The 20399-nt window shown below is 49.0% G+C and overlaps 1 protein-coding gene across 2 annotated transcripts in view; it reads right to left on the reverse strand.

Moving 5' to 3' along the window:
• Nucleotides 1-20399, reverse strand: part of LOC119930044 (connector enhancer of kinase suppressor of ras 2-like) — a 266115-nt gene that overhangs the window by 98515 nt on the left and 147201 nt on the right. For both annotated transcript variants that reach the window (XM_038748473.1, XM_038748472.1), the window contains exons 11-12: nt 12126-12238; nt 9042-9256 (exon numbers count right to left, since the gene is read on the reverse strand). In XM_038748473.1, coding sequence (XP_038604401.1) covers nt 9042-9256; nt 12126-12238 — 328 coding nt within the window. The remainder of the gene's footprint in view (nt 1-9041; nt 9257-12125; nt 12239-20399) is intronic.

Genomic DNA, 20399 nt, shown 5'->3' on the forward strand with positions numbered 1-20399 from the left:
TCATTCTGCTAGCCAGATCATTTTTCTACAAAAATGATCAGGACATGTTTTCCCACTCCTCAAGAACCTCCGAATCAAAAAAAAAACTCCTCACCAATTGGCTTTAAAACACTCAATCAGCTTGCCCCCTCCTACCTCACCTCGTTACTCTCCTACTATGATCCAGACTTCTCGCTTCGCTCCTCTAAATCCAATTTTCTCCCTGTACCTCACTCTCATCTATCTCATCACCGACCCCTAACCCACATCCTGCCTCTGGCCCGGAAAGTCCTCCCTCCTCAAGTACGACAGACGATGACTCTCCCTGGCTTCAAATCTTTCTCAAAGGCACATCTCTTCCAAGAGGCCTTCCCTGACTAAGCCTTCCTTTCCTCTTCTCCCACTCCCTTCTATGTTGCCCTGACTTGCTTCCTTTATTCATCCCCCGTCCCAGCCCCTCAGACCTCATGTACATATATGCAATTTATATATTTATATTAATATCTGTCTCCCCCTCTAGACAGTAAGCTCGTTGTGGGCAGGGAATGTGTCTGTTTATTGCTTTTTTATGGTATTTGTTAAGCACTTTCTATGTGCCTACCACTGTTCTAAACTCTGGGATAGATACAAGGATATCAGGTTGTCCCACGTGGGGCTCACATTCTTAATCCCCCTTTTACAGATGAAGTCATTGGGGCCCAGAGAAGTTAAGTGACTTGCCCAAAGTCACACAGCGGACAAGTGGCAGAGCCGGGATTTGAACCCATGACCTCTGACTCCAAAGCCCGTGCTTTTTCCACTCCGCCACGCTGCTTCTCCATTGTTTTTGTTCAATTGTATTGTTCAACTGTACTCTCCCAAGCACTTAGTACAGTGCTCTGCACACAGTAAGCGCTCAATAAAATGATTGACTGACTGCAGAGAGCTGCACGGTGCCCCGACTATGGGCAGAACACTATACTGGTTGCCTGGTGGGTGTACAGTGCTATACTAAGGCACCTGCTATGAATGGAGGGCTGTAGTGAGCCCTTACCAGGGACTCAATTCCTAATAATAATGATGATATTTGTTAAGCATTTACTATGTTCCAGGCACTGTACTAAGTGCTGAGGTCGATACAAGCAAATCCATCCTACTTTTGGTCGACTGCAGAAGGGAGGATAAAATCCGGAAGGATCAAGTTGGGGGATAGGCGAAGAAGCCCAGAGCCCACCCAGTAGGATCGGCCAAGCTCCAACGGCCAACACCGAGCCATCTCACTGTCATTTGGCCTTCTGCCCAAGGCGCCTGAATGTCAGTCAGTTAGTCAATCGTATTTATTGAGCGCTTTCTGCGGGCAGAGCACCGTACTGAGCACTTGGGAGAGGACAGTAGAACAGTATCACCGGCACATTCCCTGCCCACAGCGAGCTCAGAAGCAGCGTGGCTCAGTGGAAAGCGCACGAGCTTTGGAGTCAGAGGTCACGGGTTCAAAACCCAGCTCCGCACTTAGCTGTGCGACTTTGGGCAAGTCACTTCACTTCCCCGTGCCTCAGTTCCCTCGTCTGCAAAATGGGGATTAAGACTGTGAGCTCCCCGTGGGACAACCTGATCCCCTTGTAACCTCCCCAGCGCTTAGAACAGCGCTTTGCACAAAGTAAGCGCTTAATAAATGCCATCATTATTTTTACAGTCTAGAAGGAGAGTTTACAATCTAGATGAAAGGTTCAAAGAAGAGGCCACTGATGGTGACAGACACATCTGGGACAGACATAACCAGTGCAGGATCCAGAATCCCGGCCGCACACTTTTCTCTCCCTCCCTCTCTCTCTCTCTCTCTCTCTCTCTCTCTCACACACACACACACACACAAAAAAACACACACACACACACACACACACACACACACACACACAGAGTCCCATGACTCGGTTTCACTTGTTTGCAATGTCTGGCACTGTTTTTCATTTTACCTCCTCATCTCACGCCCCTGACGGAGTTTTTGCTTAAAAAAAAGTGGCTTCTCTCCTGATTGTCTGCAGCTGCTGCCTTCCAGCTTCTGGGAGGGAAGGAGTGCTGTCTGAAGCTTTGTTTTACTGTGTCCCTAGTAATAACGATAACAATTGTAATTTAATTAATTTAATGTTGGCATTTGTTCAGCGCTTACTATGTGCAAAGCACTGTTCTAAGCGCTGGGGGGGTACAAAGTGATCAGGTTGTCCCACATGGGGCTCACAGTCTTAATCCCCATTTTGCAGATGAGGGTACTGAGGTTCAGATAAGTTAAGTGACTTGCCCAAGGTCACACAGCAGACATGTGGCGGAGCCGGGTTTCGAACCCATGACCTCTGACTCCAAAGCCCATACTCTTTTTCACTATGTGCCAGGCACTGTTCTAAGCGCTGGGGTAGACACAAGCTAATTAGGTTGGACACAGTCCCTGTCCCACATGGGTCTCACAGTCTTATCCCCATTTTCCAGATGAAGGAACTGAGGCCTCAGGTTCCTCATCTGGAAAATGGGGATTGAGACTGTGAGCCCCATGTGGGACGGGGACTGTGTCCAACCCAATTTGCTTGTACCCACCCCAGTAGAGAAGCAGCATAGCTCAGTGGAAAGACCATGGATTTGGGAGTCAGAGGTCATGGGTTCTAATCCCAGCTCCGCCACTTGTCAGCTGTGTGACTTTGGGCAAGTCACTTCACTTCTCTGGGCCTCAGTTTCCTCATCTGGAAAATGGGGATTAAGACTGTGAGCCCCACGAGGGACAATCAGATTACCTTGTAATAATAATCAGTCAATCAATCAATCGTATTTATTGAGCGCTTACTGTGTGCAGAGCACTGTACTAAGCGCTTGGGAAGTACAAGTTGGCAACATATAGAGACAGTCCCTACCCAACAGTGGGCTCACAGTCTAGAATAATAATAATAATGATGGCATTTGTTAAGCACCTACTACGTGCCAAGCACTGTTCTAAGTGCTGGGGAGAATACAAGGTAATGAGGTTGTCCCACCTGGGGATCACAGTCTTAATCCCCATTTTACAAATGAGGTCACTGAGGCCCAGAGATAATAATAATAATAATAAAGACGGCATTTGTTAAGCGTTTACTATGTGCAAAGCACTGTTCTAAGCGCTGGGGGGATACAAGGTGATCAGGTTGTCCCACGTGGGGCTCACAGTCTTAATCCCCATTTTACAGATGAGGTAACTGAGGCTCAGAGAAGTTAAGTGACTTGCCCAAGGTCACACAGCAGACATGTGGCGGAGCCGGGATTCGAACCCATGACCTCTGACTCCAAAGCCCGTGCTCTTTCCACTGAGCCACACTGCGTCTCATGTTAAGTGACTTGCCCGAAGTCACACAGCAGACAAGTGGTGGAGTTGGGATTAGAACCCATGACCTCTGCCTCCTAAAGCCCGTGCTCTTTCCACTGAGCCACGCTGCTTCTCTTATATCCCCCCCGCCCCAGTGCTTAGAACATAGTGCATGTTACATAGCAAGCACTTAACAAATGCCATCATCATTATTATTATTACAGTGCCTGGCACATAGTAAGTGCTTAACAAATGCCATTATTATTATCATTATTATTGAGCCCCTTCCTTCCTCTCCCCCTCGTCCCCCTCTCCATCCCCCCATCTTACCTCCTCCCCTTCCCCACAGCACCTGTATATATGTATATATGTTTGTACATATTTATTACCCTATTTATTGATTGATTGATTTGACTTGTACATATCTATTCTATTTATTTTATTTTATTAGTATGTTTGGTTTTGTTCTCCATCTCCCCCTTCCAGACTGTGAGCCCACTGTTGGGTAGGGACTGTCTCTAGATGTTGCCAACTTGGACTTCCCAAGCGCTTAGTACAGTGCTCTGCACACAGTAAGCGCTCAATAAATATGATTGATTGATTATTACTCTTCCAATTTCTTGGTATAGTGTTCGGCACACAGTAAGCAATTAATAAATGTGATTGACTGATTAATTAACCAACTCTCTTGTGTTCTCTACCAAGGCCTTATTACAGTGCTCTAGAGTAGATATACTTAGGCAGACGGCCTAACTAAGCGCTGATTTCCTCTCTCCTCCCTCCACTCTATGTCACCTATATACTAGACTGCGTATCCCTTAAACACTCTGATACTCATCCCAGCCCCTCAGCGCTTAATGTCCATATCCTTACTCTTCACCCTTTCCCCCCATCTGTAATTGATTTTAATGTTCTAATTTTCTTTTAGACTGTGAGCCCACTGTTGGGTAGGGACTGTCTCTATATGTTGCCAACTTGTACTTCCCAAGCGCTTAGTACAGTGCTCTGCACACAGTAAGCCAGTAAGCGCTCAATAAATACGATTGACTGATTGATTGATTGATTAATGTCTATCTCCCCCTTTAGAGTATAAACTCGTTGTGTTTACCAACTCTATCGTATTGTCCTCTCCCAAGCGCTTAGTACCGTGCTCTGCACACAGTATACGCTCAATAAATACCACTGATCGATTTTGATTGACCGATGGCTGTAAGCAGAGCGAATCGAAGGAAAACCAAGTAGAATTCTGGGGACGGGTTCGCTTTTCCCTTTGGGTGGCCAATGAGAAGTCCAAACTTATGTTGCCAACTTGTACTTCCCAAGCGCTTAGTACAGTGCTCTGCACACAGTAAGTGCTCGATAAATACGATTGATGATGATAAATATGATTGAATGAATAAATACGATTGAATGAATTCCCAAGCGACCAAGACGTGGGAGAAGAGAAAGCAGTGGAGCAGAACCTTCTGCCCATGGACGATCCGGGCCCAGTTGTCCTGCGTTGTCAATCAATCAATCATGTTTATTGAGCGCTTAATTGTGTGCAGAGCACTGTACTAAATATTTGAGTGAATAACCCAATTTGCTTGTATCAATCCCAGCACTTATGTTTATCATGTTTATTGAGTGCTTAATTGTGTGCAGAGCACTGTACTAAATACTTGAGTGAATAACCCAATTTGCTTGTATCAATCCCAGCACTTAGTACAATTCCTGGCACATAGTAAGCACTTAACAAAAACCACTATTATTATTATTATTATTATTATTATTATTATTATTCCCCCTTTTAGACTGTGATCCCACTGTTGGGTAGGGACTGTCTCTATATGTTGCCAACTTGTGCTTCCCAAGCGCTTAGTCCAGTGCTCTGCACACAGTAAGCGCTCAATAAATACGATTGATGATGATGATGATGATGATATTATTGCCATTATTAGACCGAGAAGGGGTGGGCGACCAGATTTCCAATTGTCAAGCCGCAGTTTCAGAAAGGCGAGGGTGGCTGGGAGTGGTTCATTCATTCATTCAGTCATATTTATTGAGCGCTTACTGTGTGCAGAGCACTGAACTAAGCTCTTGGGAGAGGACAATATAACAATAGACACATTTCCTGCCCACAGCGAGTTTACAGTCTAGAGGGTTCCTCGGCCGGGCTGACTGTGCTGAGGGCACATGCCTGCTCCCTGTGGGAGACTCGCCCTCCGCTCCCCTTTAGACTGTAAGCTCACTGTGGGCAAGGAATGTGTCTGTTTATTGTTGTACTCTCCCAAGTGCTCTGCACACAATAAGCACTCAATAAATATAACTGAATGAATGAACAATCCGGAGCTTAAATCTCTTTAGAGCTAAGCCCCGGGAGGAAATTCTGGTCCGCCCTTGATGGCAAAAACAGGATGTTATAGGTGACACCGAAAAACCGACAGAGACTTCTAGCTCTTGGAGCGTTAGTGAAGTACGGGGCAAAGGCTTGCAGGGTGCTTGAGTATGCCCCCTCAGCAGACAGACCCAGGGGTCCTGAGGGGCCTTGGGCCTTCGGCAGGTAAACCAACAGACCCAGCTCATGGCCCGAGCCCTAGGAAAAACCCCGAAATTGGCTTTCACCCCTAGAAAATTAGACATTTGTTGCCAGCAAATGTGTCTATCTGCCATCTACTTGGTTCTTCTCCCAGCAGCCAATTCCCCAAGACGGGTGTGTTGCCCGCAGCAGTGAAAGGGCTGGGGCTTGGGGGTTCTGGGTTCAAGTTGAGAAACAACATGGATTAGTGGAGAAAGGTGGCTCTGGGAGTCAGAAGGACCTGGGTTCTATTCCCGGCTCTGCCACTTTGCTGTGTGACCTTGGGCAAGTCGCTTCACTTCTCTGGGCCTGAGTTCCCTCATCCATAAAATGGGGATTAAGTCTGTGAGATCGGGACTCTCTCCAACCTGATTAGCTTGTAACCCCTTTGGCGCTTAGAACAGTGCTTGACACATAGTATATTATTATTGTTCTTCTTATTATTATTGGATGGAGCCATAGCAGTGGGAGGGTGGGTCTGGAAATAGGGAGGCTGGGAGGGACTAAAAGAGGGGTGGGGTGCAGGGGTTGGAATGCATTCATTCATTCAATCATATTGAGCACTTACTGTGTGCAGAGCACTGTACTAAATGCTTGGAAAGTACAATTCAGCAATGAAGAGAGACAATCCCTGCCCACACCGGGCTTACAGTCTAGAAATGGAATGTCTACCCTCTGGAATAGCCAGGTGGTGGCAAGGGTAGGGTAGATAATAATAACAATAATAATAATAATGGCATTTATTAAGCGCTTACTATGTGCAAAGCACTGTTCTAAGCACTGGGGAGGTTACAAGGTGATCAGGTTGTCCCACAGGGTGCTCACAGTCTTAATCTCCATTTTACAGATGAGGTAACTGAGGCCCAGAGAAGTTAAGTGACTTGCCCCAAATCACACAGCTGACAAGTGGCGGAGCCGGAATTAGAACCCGTGACCTCTGGCTCCCAAGCCCGGGCTCTTTCCACTGAGCCACGGCCCGGGTCCTGGTCCCCACCTGCCCGTCCTCTGTGGTGGCCCATTTCCGAGGGTCAGAAGCGGGAGGCAGGGGCATGCTCAGGGCTGACCGTGCTGGCCGGCTGAGTGCCCAGAACCAGGGTGGACATTCATTCCATCATCAATCGTATTTATTGAGCGCCTACTATGTGCAGAGCACTGTACTAAGCGCTTGGGAAGTACAAATTCCTAGTTTCCAACTAGGAAACAGCTCAAGCCAACGAAGAATGGACCGTCATTCGGCCCCTTGGACACTCGTCCAGCCCAAAGTGGTGAGCCTTTTGGGACTCTCATCTGGGACTGGCACTGCGGCCCTGGGCCCTGGGCTTTAGATGCCATTCTTTTAAAAAAAAATTTTATAATATTTGTCAATTGCCTTCTAAGTGCCAGGCACTTTTCTAAGCACTGGAATAGATAGAAACTAATCAGGTTAGACATAGTTCCTGCCCGAAATGGGGCTTACAGCAGTCTTAATCTCCATTTTACAGATGAGGGAACTAAGGCCAGAGAGCTGAAGTGACTTGCCCAAGGTCACCCAGATGACAAGTGACAGAGCTGGGATCAGAACTAAGGTCCTCCTGAGCACCTCGTCTGGGTTCACCCACTAGGCCATGCTGCTTCTTGAAGCGGTGTGGCTCAATGGAAAGAGTCCGGGCTTGGGAGTCAGAGGTCATGGGTTCAAATCCTGGCTCTGCCACTTGTCGGCTGTGTGAATTTGGGCAAGTCACTTCACTCTCTGTGCCTCAGTTCTCTCTTCTGTAAAATGGGGATTAAGACTGTGAGCCCCCCGTGGGACAACCTGATCACCTTATATCCTCCCCAGCCCTTAGAATAGTGCTTTGCACATAGTAAGCGCTTAACAAATGCCATTATTATTATTATTATTGTTATTATTAATGATCTATCATCGGGGAACTATGGCCCTTCTGGTACCTCTGACCCCAGGGGTTCACTCCCAAACTGATCATTTCAAGAAGGACTTCGCCAAACGGCAGCACTCCAACAAACTACTGTTTGGTTTGGTGGTGGGGTGGGAGAGGTGGACACTTGGTATTTCTCCGCAAAGACTTTGGGGATGAAATTTCCCTTAGGCTTTGAAACTTTTGGGCTGCGGCTTTCAAGACCCGGTAAAGATACGCTCATCAGGGCCAGGGAAGACAGACACCTGTCTCTGGAGAAGGCTTTCATTTTTATTTCTTTGTTTTGTTTATCTGGTACTTGTTAAGCACTTACTGTGTTTCAAACACTGTTCTAAATGCTGGGGTAGGTACCAGTCAATCAGGTTGGACAGAGTCCCTGTCCCACATGGGCCTCACGGTCTGAAGTAGGAGGGAGAACAGGTACTGAATCCCCATTTTCCAGTCAAGAAAACAGGCACAGAGAAGTTAAAGTAACTTGTAAGCAGAGAAATTGGCAGAGCTGGGATTAGAACCCAGGTCATCTGACCAGGCCCGTGCTTTTTCTACTAAGTCATGCTGCTTCTCTTAGCCCAGGCAGCATCTCTAAACAAGCAGCCTTCCCCAGGAGATAAGAGACCATCCGGACCCTCTGTGACAGTTAAATGTCAGGTGTTTAACGGAGCCTGCGGTTGGGGGTAACCTTTGGGTGAAGGTTTTGCATTTTCCCGCGTGGGCCTGGAGGCGTTTACTCTCCTGCACGGAAACTCTGAGTCGGCTTTGAGTTCTCAAGGCCCGAGAAGGATGGGGGTGGTAGTGGCGGGGTGCCAGCGTCCGGGTCGAGGGTGGGTCTGAGAAGGGGAAGGTCCAGCCGGGATCCCGCACTAGGCCCCGCCACGGATCCGGACCCGGGGCAGCCCACCGGAGAGGAGAGACCGTGCCCAGTCAGGAGCGGCCAAGAACCGGGCGGGACGGAGGCTCTGGCTGAGAGGTTGGAATGAAGCATTAGGTGGGATGGGGTCAGAAGGGGGAGAGACCAAGGTGGGGTTTTGGTGGGAGGAAAGAGGAGAACATAAAGGGGAAGGGGAAGGAGCGGAGGAACGACAGGAGAAAAGGGCAGAGGGGAAGAGGGGAGATGCGGAAAGGAGAGAGGAAGAAAGGGTTACGGTAAGGAGAGAGATGGAAAGCTGAGCGGGTTAGGGTGCAGGGGTCATGGGGACAGGATCCGGCTTGGGGCTCCTCCCTGGAAGCCAAGGAACCCCGAGGGGATTAGGGGAGCTCTCCAGCAGGGTACCCCGACTTCCACACCGCATACCTTGGGTCGGCGTTTTCTCCCTCCTCCGCATGCCCACAGCTCGGCCCCTCTCGAACTCGGAGCCCAGAGGGGGACCTCCTTCTCCCTCCACCAGTGTGTAGCACTTCCCACTCTCGGGCTCCAGGAAGTAGCTCGGGGAGTCGGAGGCCTTCATCCCGGGTTTGCCGAGGCCGAACTTGCTGATGTCGTCGCAGGACATTCTCCCGATGTCATCCCTAGGAGAGGAAACCATCTCGGCATGAAGGTAGCGGCCATCACACTAGCAGTAGCTGCCATCATGGCAGCATCATCCACTAGGTTCCTACTGTGGACCAAGCACTGTACTAAGCGCTGGCATGGGGACAGGAAGATCTGGTTGGACACAGCCCCTGTCCCACAAAGGGTTCCCTGTGTGACTTTGCACAATCACTTAACTTCTCTGGGCCTCAGTTACCTCATCTGTAAAATGGGGACAAAGACTGTGAGGCCCCCCGTGGGACAACCTGATCACCTTGTAACCTCCCCAGAGCTTAGAACAGTGCTTTGCACATAGTAAGCCCTTAATAAATGCCATTATTATTATTATTATTATTCCCAGTCTAAGAGGGCAGGAGAATTGGGAGAATATACTGAGGAAGCAGTGTGACAATGGATAGAGCCCGGGTTTGGGAGTCAGAAGGACCTGGGTTCTAATTCTGGCTGCGCCACTTGTCTGCTCTGTGACCTTGGGCAAATCACTTCACTTCTCTGGGCCTCAGTTACCTCGTCTCTAAAATGGGGATAATGGTATTTATTATCAAGTGCTTACTATGTGCAAAGGGCACTGTTCTAAGCGCTGGGGAGGTTACAAGGTGATCAGGTTGTCCCACGGGGGGCTCGCAGTCTCGATCCCCATTTTACAGATGAGGTCACTGAGGCACAGAGAAGTTAAGTGACTTACCCAATGTCACACAGCTGACAAGTGGTGGACCCGGGATTTGAACCCATGACCTCTGACTCCAAAGCCTGGGCTCTTTCCACTGAGCCACGCTGCTTCTCTATCTTCTGAGTCTGTGAGCCCCACGTGGGACAGGGACTGTGTCCAACTCAATTTGCTCGCATCCACTTAATAGAGTGCTTGGCACATGGTGCTTAACAAATATCGTTATTATTAGTATCTACCTCAGTGCTTAGCACGGTGCCTGATGCATAGTAAGTCCTTAACAAATACCATGTGCGGAGGGATTGCCTCTATTTGCTGCTGAACTGTACTTCCCAAGCACTTAGTACGGTGCTCTGCCCACAGTAAGCACTCGATAAATACGATTTAATGAATGAATGAATGAATAAGCAGCAACAACTGCAGGTAGTGTATCTCCATTCTACAGGTGAGGAAACTGAGGCCCAGAGGGGTCCAGGGACTTGGTCAAGGTCTCACGCCAGGACAAGCAATGGTGCTGGCATTAGCGGCTGGAATTTTTGACTCCAGGGCCGGGGGTCTCTCCCCTCTCTCCCGCTGCTGTGTTCTTTTACTTCCCAAGTGCTTAGTACATGCTCTGCACACAGTAAGCACTCAATAAATACGATTGAATTGAATTGAATTGAATTGTCCCCCTGCTATGGGAGTCAGAGGCAGGTGGACGGAATCATCACTCGAATGAGATTTGGCTGGGGAAGAGTCAAGCCTTGGCATGACCTGCCGGGCACCATGTCCCAGAGCCGTGCTGGCCCGTCATCTTCTGGGCACCCTGAGGGGAGGGGTCCAGGGAGAGTCATGTCCCCTCCCCACAAAAAGCTTACAGTCCGCCTGGACAAGGGACACAGAGCACTGACAAGGATGCAAATATTAAGTTCCAAATTTCTCTCTTCTACTTAGACTGTTCTCCCCTAGTGGGACAGGGACTCTGACCAACCTAATCAATATGGATCTTCCCCAGCACATAGAAGAGTGCTTAACACATAATAAGTGCTTAAATAATTAATGAAGTGAATTACTTTAGTACTGGAGCCTGCCCTCTCCTTCTCGGGTGGGTTTGGAGAGCACTGGGTCCTTCTTTTTAACGTGATCCCCAATTGCCCGACCCCTTTGTGGCTTAGGGAAAAGACCCCAGGGCTGCCAGTCAGGAGAACCCAGGAAACCCCAAGTGTAGTCCGCTACCTCTGGTCTGCCATGTGACCTTGGGCAAGTCACTTATAACTTCCCCGGGCTTTGGTTTCCTCATCTGTAAAATGGAAGTAAACCCCTCAGACTGTGATGAGTGTTATGTCCGATCTGATAATAATTATGGTACTTGTTACGTATTTACTATGTGCCAAGCACTGTTCAATGCGCTGGAGTACATACAAGTTAATCACGTCAGACCCAGTTCCTGTCCCACGTGAAGCTCACGCTCATCACCATTTTACAGATGAGGTAACTGAGGTCCAGAGAAGCAAAATGATTTGCCCGAGGTCACACAACAGATGAGCGACAGAGCCAGGAGTAGAACCAGGTCCTTCTGATTCCCAGGCCTGTGCTCCTTCCCCTAGGCCATGCTGCATTATCCTGTATCCTCTCCAGTGCTTAGCCCAGAGTTTGGCACCTAGTAAGTACTTATTCCACACCCCATCGTCACCGTTGCCATCACAGTGGCGTCGGCTCAGTAATCACTCAGTCGACCAAGTGCTGACTATATCTGGTATGCAGGGCTGCCCTCTGGAAAATGGGCCAGGCCTCTGGAGAGGAAAAGTTCTCCTGCATCTCTCCGTCCCCATTCCCCTGCTCCCCCTCCCCTCCTGGTGTGTTGTTCCCTTCAGCCTCAGTTCCGTGAGAAGGCCCAGAGAGCGGGAGGCTGGCCTGAATCCAAAGAGGGGGCGGAAAGCCGGGGCTCCCCCGGGGCCCTGGCCTGACGTCTTGGACTGTGGACAGGATGCTCGGCCAGAGTCCCCGAGGCCCGGCCATCTGGCCATGGAGGCAGACGGTGACCCCAATCTGTCCGTCAGGTGAGGGAGAAACGGGAGCATCCTGAGAGTGCCCTGCCGCGGGCCCAGCTGGCCCTCTCCAGGGAGGGAGAGCTGCTGGCCAGGCTCGGACAGAGCAGCGGCGGTGGCCTCCCTTCAGGAGCTCTGGGTACGTGGGAGCCTCACCTGGGGCCATAGAGTCCAGCCACGGGGGAGAAGATGAACACGTCATGGAGGCCGGAGCCATCCAACTTGGAAGACAGACCCATGGTGCTTGGTGGGCTGGTGGGAATCACGGGCTGGAAAAGCAAACGGAGGCAAACGCTAAATCCGGCCGGTTCTCTCTCCTTACCATCTCTCCTGGGAGAACCCACCCCTTTACTCCCCCGAGATGGCCAACCCCTGCTCTGAACCTCCCTCACCCTGACTGGCTTGTTCGTTAACTGACATTCCCACCTCCTGAACAGTCTCCCTGCCTCCAGCCTCTCCCCAGTTCGGTCCTCACTCCCGCAAGACCGTCTCCTCATGGCGTCGCCTTACACACACCTTTGGGCTCCTCGGAAACCTCCAACAGCACTCCCAGCTCCCTCTGAATTCAGCAGGAAGTCCTCCCAACCGGCTTCCAAGCCGTCCCCAGCTCTCCCCAACTCAAATAGCGCCTCTTTTCAATCGTTGCTCCTCAGTTTGCTCTCTTCCCTCTTCCCTAGCCTCCCAACATTTTTTTTACAAAAGAGTGAGTAGACATGATCCCTGCCCTCAATCTCCTTCAGGATACCTACACCTGGATGGCCTGCCAACAATTCATAAACATGTCCAAAACATAGAGAAGCAGCATGGCTCAGTGGAAAGAGCACGGGCTTCAGAGTCAGAGGTCATGGTTCAAATCCTGGCTCTGTCAACTGTCAGCTCTGTGACTTTGGGCAAGTCACTTAACTTCTCTGTGCCTCAGTTCCCTCATCTGTAAAATGGGGACTAAGACTGTGAGCCCCCCCCCGTGGGACAACCTGATCACCTTGTAACCTCCCCAGCGTTTAGAACAGTGCTTTGCACATAGTAAGTGCTTAACAAATACCATTATTATTATTATTATTATCTTCCCAAACAAACCCCATCCTCCCCCTAGCTTTCCTATCCCTGTAGACAGCACCATTATCCTACCTTTTTCACAAGCCCATAGCCTTGGCAATTTCCCCTTTAGACTGTAAGCTCATTTTTTTTTGGATGGAATTTATTAAGCACTTACTATGTGCAAAGCACTGTTCTAAGCACTGGGGAGGTTACAAGGTGATCAGGGTGTCCCACGGGGGGGGCTCACAGTCTTAGTGCCCATTTTACAGATGAGGTAACAGGCCCAGAGAAGTGAAGTGACTTGCCCAAAGTCACACAGCTGACAAGTGGTGGAGCTGGGATTTGAACCCATGACCTCTGACTCCAAAGCTCGGGCTCTTTCCACTGAGTCACGCTGCTTCACTGTGGGTAGGGACTTTGTCTACTAACACTGTTGTACTGTATTGTCTCAATAGCTTAGTACAGTGCTCTGGATACAGTAAGTGCTCAATAAATACCATTGATTAATTGATTGGTTCCTCAACTCATCTCTCTCATTCAAGCTACATATTCAATCTGTCACCAAATCCTGTCGGTTCTAGCATCACAACATCCCCAGAATCTGCCCTTTCCTCCATCCAAACTGCTACTATGATGATCCAGGCACTGATCCTATCCCGCCTTATGACATCCTCCTCCTTGCCGATCTCCCAGCCTCCTGTCTCTTCCCACTCCAGTCTTTATACGGCTGCCTGGATTATTTTTCTAAAAAAATTGTTCAGTCCACACCTCTCCACTCCTCAAGAACCCCCAGTGATTACCCACCCACCTCGGCATCAAACAGAAATGTCTTACCATCGGATTGAAAGCACTCAATCAGCTCACCTCTTCCTATCTTACCTCACTGATTTCTTACTACAGCCCAGCTGACACAGTCCACTCCTCTAATGCCGGCTTGCTCACTGTACCCTGATAATAATAATAATAATAATCATAATGGCATTTATTAAGCGCTTACTATGTGCAAAGCACTGTTCTAAGCACTGGGGAGGTTACAAGGTGATGAGGTTGTCCCACGTGGGGCTCACAGAATTACTCCCCATTTTACAGATGAGGGAACTGAGGCCCAGAGAAGGTAAGTGACTTGCCCAAAGTCACGCAGCTGACAAGTGGCGGAGCTGGGATTTGAGCCCATGACCTCTGACTCCAAAGCCCAGGCTTTTTCCACTGAGCCATCATTTATCTCATCGCCGACCCCTTTCCCACATCCTCCCACTGACCTGGAATTTCTGATCCCTGCTAATACGCCAGACCACAACTCTCCCCACCTTCAGAACCTTAATAAAATCACATCTCTTCTTGGTCCCCTTTTGTTCTCTATCTAACACTCACTCCCTTGGTGAACTCATTTGCTCCCACAGCTTCAACTATCATCTCTGCGCTGATGACACCCAAATCTACGTCTCTGCCCCTGCTCTCTCTCCCTCCCTTCAGGCTCGTGTCTCCTCCTGCCTTCAAGACATCTCCATCTGGATGTCTGCCCGCTATCTAAAACTCAATATGTCCAAGATTGAACTTCTTATCTTCCCTCCCAAACCCTACCCTCTCCCTGACTTTCCCATCACTGTTGACGGCACTACCATCCTTCCTGTCTCACAAGCCCGCAACCTTGATGTCATCCTCGACTCTGCTCTCTCGTTCATCCCTCACATCCAATCCGTCACCAAAAACTGCCGGTCTCACCTCTGCAACATCGCCAAGATCCACCCTTTCCTCTCCATCCAAACCGCTACCCTGCTGGTTCAATCTCTCATCCTATCCCAACTGGATTACTGCAGCAGCCTCCTCTCCGATCTCCCATCCTCCTGCCACTTCAGTCTTTACTTCACGCTGCTGCCCGGATCATCTTTATGCAGAAACGCTCTGGGCATGTTACTCCCCTCCTCAAAAATCTCCAGTGGCTACCAGTCAATGTACCCATCAGGCAAACACTCCTCACTCTCGGCTTCAAGGCTGTCCATCACCTCTCCCTCTCCTACCTCACCTCCCTTCTTTCCTTCTCCAGCCCAGCCTGCACCCTCCATTCCTCTGCTGCTCACCTCCTCACTGGGCCTCTTTCTCACCTGTCCCTCCATCGACCCCCGGCCCACGTCCTCCCCCTGGCCCGGAATGCCCTCCCTCCACCCATCCTCCAAGCTGGCTCTCTTCCTCCCTTCAAAGCCCTACTGAGAGCTCACCTCCTCCAGGAGGCCTTCCCAGACTGAGCCCCCTTTTTCCTCTCCTCCTCCCCATCCCCCCCGCCCTACCTCCTTCCCCTCCCCACAGCCCCTGTATGTATGTTTGTACAGATTTATTACTCTATTTATTTTACTTGTACATATTTACTATTCTATTTATTTTATTTTATTAATATGGTTAGTTTTGTTGTCTGTCTCCCCCTTCTAGACTGTGAGCCCGCTGTTGGGTAGGGACTCTCTCTATATGTTGCCAACTTGTACTTCCCAAGCACTTAGTGTAGTGCTCTGCACACAGTAAGCACTCAATAAATATGATTGAATGAATGAATGAATGAATCTCCTTCAAGAAGCCTTCCCTAAATAAGACCTCATTTTCCCTACTCCCTCTAACTTCTGCATTGTCTATGTACTTGGGATCTGTATATTTTTAGGACTTGATATTCACCCTACCCTCAACCCAACAGCACTTATGTATATATCTGTTTATTGATTCTTATTAATGCCTGTGTCCCACTCTAGATTGTAAGCCCCTGGCGGGCAGGGAACATTTCTACCAACTCTGTTATATTGTACTCTCCCTAGCTCTCAACACAGTGCTCTGCCCTCAGTAAGTGCTCAGTAAATGCCATGAATTGATTGATTGAGTGAAGAAAAAACAGGCTTTCTTCTTCGGGTCTCGGAGAACAGGAAGCATCATGCTACAGCTATAACTAGCTAAGAAGACACCCTGCAAAGACAATTGCAGTGTCTGATTTATTATCCCAGCTGCTGCCTTACAGTGATTTCTATTTCTCCCCCTGAAGTTAAAGGAGAGGAAATTTCAAATTATAATTACAACTCAGTGGCGGTTTCCATTTTTCTTTTGGCTGAGACTGTTACTAAACACTCTTGACAATTCAACTATAAATAGAGGAGCGCATTGTGTGAATAGCCTGAATTCAAAGTTCGTTCTCGTTATTGTGAGGGTGGCATTTCAACATCGGCTTGACATTTGTGTTTTCTGTTTTTGGATAGATTTGTTTCCGTTGGGCTTTCAACATTTCTGGCTGTCCAGACAAGTCAGCGATGACAAACCAATACCTCCACCTCACATCCGCCAACCCTTTTGAAATCACATTTCCTCCGGGGGGACCTCCCTGATTCATTTCTCATCTCCCCTCCTCGTATCCTTCTCCTCCTACTCATCAATGGTATTTATTGACTGCTTCCTGTGTTTAGAGCACTGAAGTAAGCGCTCTGGGACTAGTGAAAAGAGACTGGGCTGGGAGTAAAAGGACCTGGGTTCCAACCTCGACTCTGCCACTTCCCTGCTTTGTGACCTTGGGGAGTCACTTCACTTCTCTGGGCCTCAGTTTTCTCACCTGTAAAATGGGGATTCAGTACCTCCTCTTCCTCCAACTTAGACTGTGAGCCCTCTTTGGGACTAGGAATGTGTTTGACCCGATAATCTTGCATCTACCACAATGCTTAGTACAGTGCTTTGGCACACTGTAAGCATTCAACAACAACTCTCTCCTCGACCCCCTCCAGTCTGGCTTCCGTCCCCTTCATTCCACGGAAACTGCGCTCTCAAAGGTCAACAATGACCTCCTGCTTGCCAAATCCAACGGCTCATACTCTGTCCTAATCCTCCTCGACCTCTCAGCTGCCTTTGACACTGTGGACCACCCCCTTCTCCTCCACACGTTATCTGACCTTGGCTTCACAGACTCCGTCCTCTCCTGGTTCTCCTCTTATCTCTCTGGTCGTTCTTTCTCAGTCTCTCTTGCAGGCTCCTCCTCCCCCTCCCATCCTCTTACGGTGGGGGTTCCCCAAGGTTCAGTGCTTGGTCCCCTTCTGTTCTCAATATACACTCACTCCCTTGGTGACCTCATTCGCTCCCACGGCTTCAACTATCATCTCTACGCTGATGACACCCAGATCTACATCTCTGCCCCTGCTCTCTCCCCCTCCCTCCAGGCTCGCATCTCCTCCTGCCTTCAGGACATCTCCATCTGGATGTCCGCCCGCACCTAAAGCTCAACATGTCGAAGACTGAGCTCCTTGTCTTCCCTCCCAAACCTTGTCCTCTCCCTGACTTTCCCATCTCTGTTGACAGCACAACCATCCTTCCCGTCTCACAAGCCCGCAACCTTGGTGTCATCCTCGACTCTGCTCTCTCATTCACCCCTCACATCCAAGCCGTCACCAAAACCTGCCGGTCTCAGCTCCGCAACATTGCCAAGATCCGCCCTTTCCTCTCCATCCCAACCGCTACCCTGCTCATTCAAGCTCTCATCCTATCCCGTCTGGACTACTGCACTAGCCTTCTCTCTGATCTCCCATCCTCGTGTCTCTCTCCACTTCAATCCATACTTCATGCTGCTGCCCGGATTATCTTTGTCCAGAAACGCTCTGGACATATTACTCCCCTCCTCAAAAACCTCCAATGGCTACCGATCAATCTGCGCATCAAGCAGAAACTCCTCACCCTGGGCTTCAAGGCTGTCCATCCCCTCGCCCCCTCCTACCTCACCTCCCTTCTCTCCTTCTACTGCCCAGCCCGCACCCTCCGCTCCTCCACCACTAATCTCCTCACCGTACCTCGCTCTCGCCTGTCCCGCCATCGACCCCCGGCCCACGTCATCCCCCGGGCCTGGAATGCCCTCCCTCTGCCCATCCGCCAAGCTAGCTCTCTTCCTCCCTTCAAGGCCCTGCTGAGAGCTCACCTCCTCCAAGAGGCCTTCCCAGACTGAGCCCCTTCTTTCCTCTCCCCCTCGTCCCCCTCTCCATCCCCCCGTCTTACCTCCTTCCCTTCCCCACAGCACCTGTATATATGTATATATGGTTGTACATATTTATTACTCTATTTATTTATTTATTTATTTATTTTACTTGTACATTTCTATCCTACTTATTTTATTTTGTTGGTATGTTTGGTTCTGTTCTCTGTCTCCCCCTTTTAGACTGTGAGCCCACTGTTGGGTAGGGACTGTCTCTATGTGATGCCAATTTGTACTTCCCAAGCGCTTAGTACAGTGCTCTGCACATAGTAAGCGCTCAATAAATACGATTGATTGATTGATTGATTGATTTAACAAGTACTTATTCTTCTTATTATTATTATTGTCATCATTATTGATAAGAAGGCTCCATTAGCCATCATGGCTAATGCTCATTTGGCAGCTATTACATAGGCAAAATCCCCAAACCCTACTTATCTTAATGAGGGAGTTTTGTAAGCAGAGAAAACATTTGATGCAGAAATGGGGAGAGACAGCAAAGAGGTTTTTCAGTATCATTGGGATGCTCAGGGAAGGAAGAAACGTGACTGGCAATAACGCAACATCTGAATTTTGGACAATGAAGAGGATTCTCTTGGGTGTCTGGCCAATCTTTCCTTTACTCCTAATGATGATGGTATTTATTAAGTGCTTCCTATGTACCGAGCACCGTGCTAAGCATTGGGGTGGGTAGAAGCAGTGTGGCTCAGTGGAAAGAGCCCGGACTTTAGAGTCAGAGGTCATGGGTTCAAATCCCAGCTCTGCCAATTGTCAGCTGTGTGACTTTGGGCAAGTCACTTCACTTCTCTGTGCCTCAGTTCCCTCATCTGTAAAATGGGGACTAAGACTGTGAGCCCTCCATGGGACAACCTGATCACCTTGTAACCTCCCCAGCGCTTAGAACAGTGCTTTGCACATAGTAAGTGCTTAATAAATGCTATCATTATTATTATTATTATTAGAAGAGAATCAGAATAGCATACCCATCATCATCATCATCAATCATATTTATTGAGCACTTACCGTGTGCAGAGCACTGCACTAAGCGCTTAGGAAGTACAAATTGGCAACATATAGAGACAGTCCCTACCCAACAATGGGCTCACAGTCTAAAAGGGGGAGACAGTTCTATGGGTGCTTGGTGGTTATCTGGAGCAGGCAGTACAGCCCAGATGGCAGCAGGAAATAATAATAATAACGATAACAATAATAATAATAATACTAATAATAATTGTACTTAAGTGCTTAGTATGCATCAAGCACTGCTCTAAGGCTGGGGTAGATACAAGCTAATCAGGTTGGGCACAGCCCCTGTCCCACAGAGGACTCACAGTCTATGTTGGAGGGAGAAGAGGTATTGAATCCCCATTTTACAGATGAGAAAACTTAATCTTAATCCCCATTTTACAGAAAAGGGAACTGAGACACAGAGAAGTGAAATGACTCGCCCAAGGTCACCCAGCAGACAAGTGGTGGATCTGATCCTTCTGACTCCCAGGGCTGTGCTGTATCCACTAGGCTAAGCCGCTTCTCTAGGAAAGACCTTCTGCCCGCCTTCCGGGGCTCCCATCATTTCTAAGGCCTCGTTAGTCGGGCCTCTGGGGCACTAGAACTCCTCGCTGTCGACAAATTGGCTGGTCCTTGTCGGAGCCGGGAACAGAGTCAGTAATGAAATGCAGCAAGCAAATGAAGCGATTGGGAAGAAGTTCAATGAATGTGCACAAAATGCCAACACTATCACTTGATTCAAATGCCTCCCGGGATGCCTGTCCAGGAGAGCGTCTTCCTTTCGGCCTTTCTTTTTTTTAATGGCATTTATTAAGCCCTTACTATGTGCAAAGCACTGTTCTAAGCTCTGGGGAGGTTACAAGGTGATCAGGTTGTCCCACGGGGGACTCACAGTCTTAATCCCCATTTTACAGATGAAGGAACTGAAGCACAGAGAAGTGAGGTGACTTGCCCAAAGCCACACAGCTGACAATTGGCAGAGTCGGGATTTGAACCCACTACCTCTGACTCCAAAGCCTGGGCTCTTTCCACTGAGCCATACTGCCTCTCGCTGCCCTTCTTCGTCTTAGATGGAGATTTCTCTGGGTTTCTCTTCCTCGAAGCGCTGTACCTGAGGACCGGGATCATCCCGTCTTTCTCCGCTGTAACCGCCCGAGCCCTCAGTATAATAACAATAATAATGATGGTATTTGTTAAGCGCTTACCATGTGCAAAGCACTGTTCTAAGCCCCAGGGGGATACAAGGTGATCAGGTTGTCCCACATGGGGCTCACAGTCTTAATCCCCATTTTACAGATGAGGAAACTGAAGCCCAGAGAAGTTAAGTGACTTTTCCAAAGTCACACAGCTGACAATTGGTTGAGCAGGGATTTGAACCCATGACCTCTAACTCCAAAGCCCGTCGT

Source organism: Tachyglossus aculeatus, chromosome 6 (assembly GCF_015852505.1).
Source record: "Tachyglossus aculeatus isolate mTacAcu1 chromosome 6, mTacAcu1.pri, whole genome shotgun sequence".
Classification (NCBI taxonomy): domain Eukaryota; kingdom Metazoa; phylum Chordata; class Mammalia; order Monotremata; family Tachyglossidae; genus Tachyglossus; species Tachyglossus aculeatus.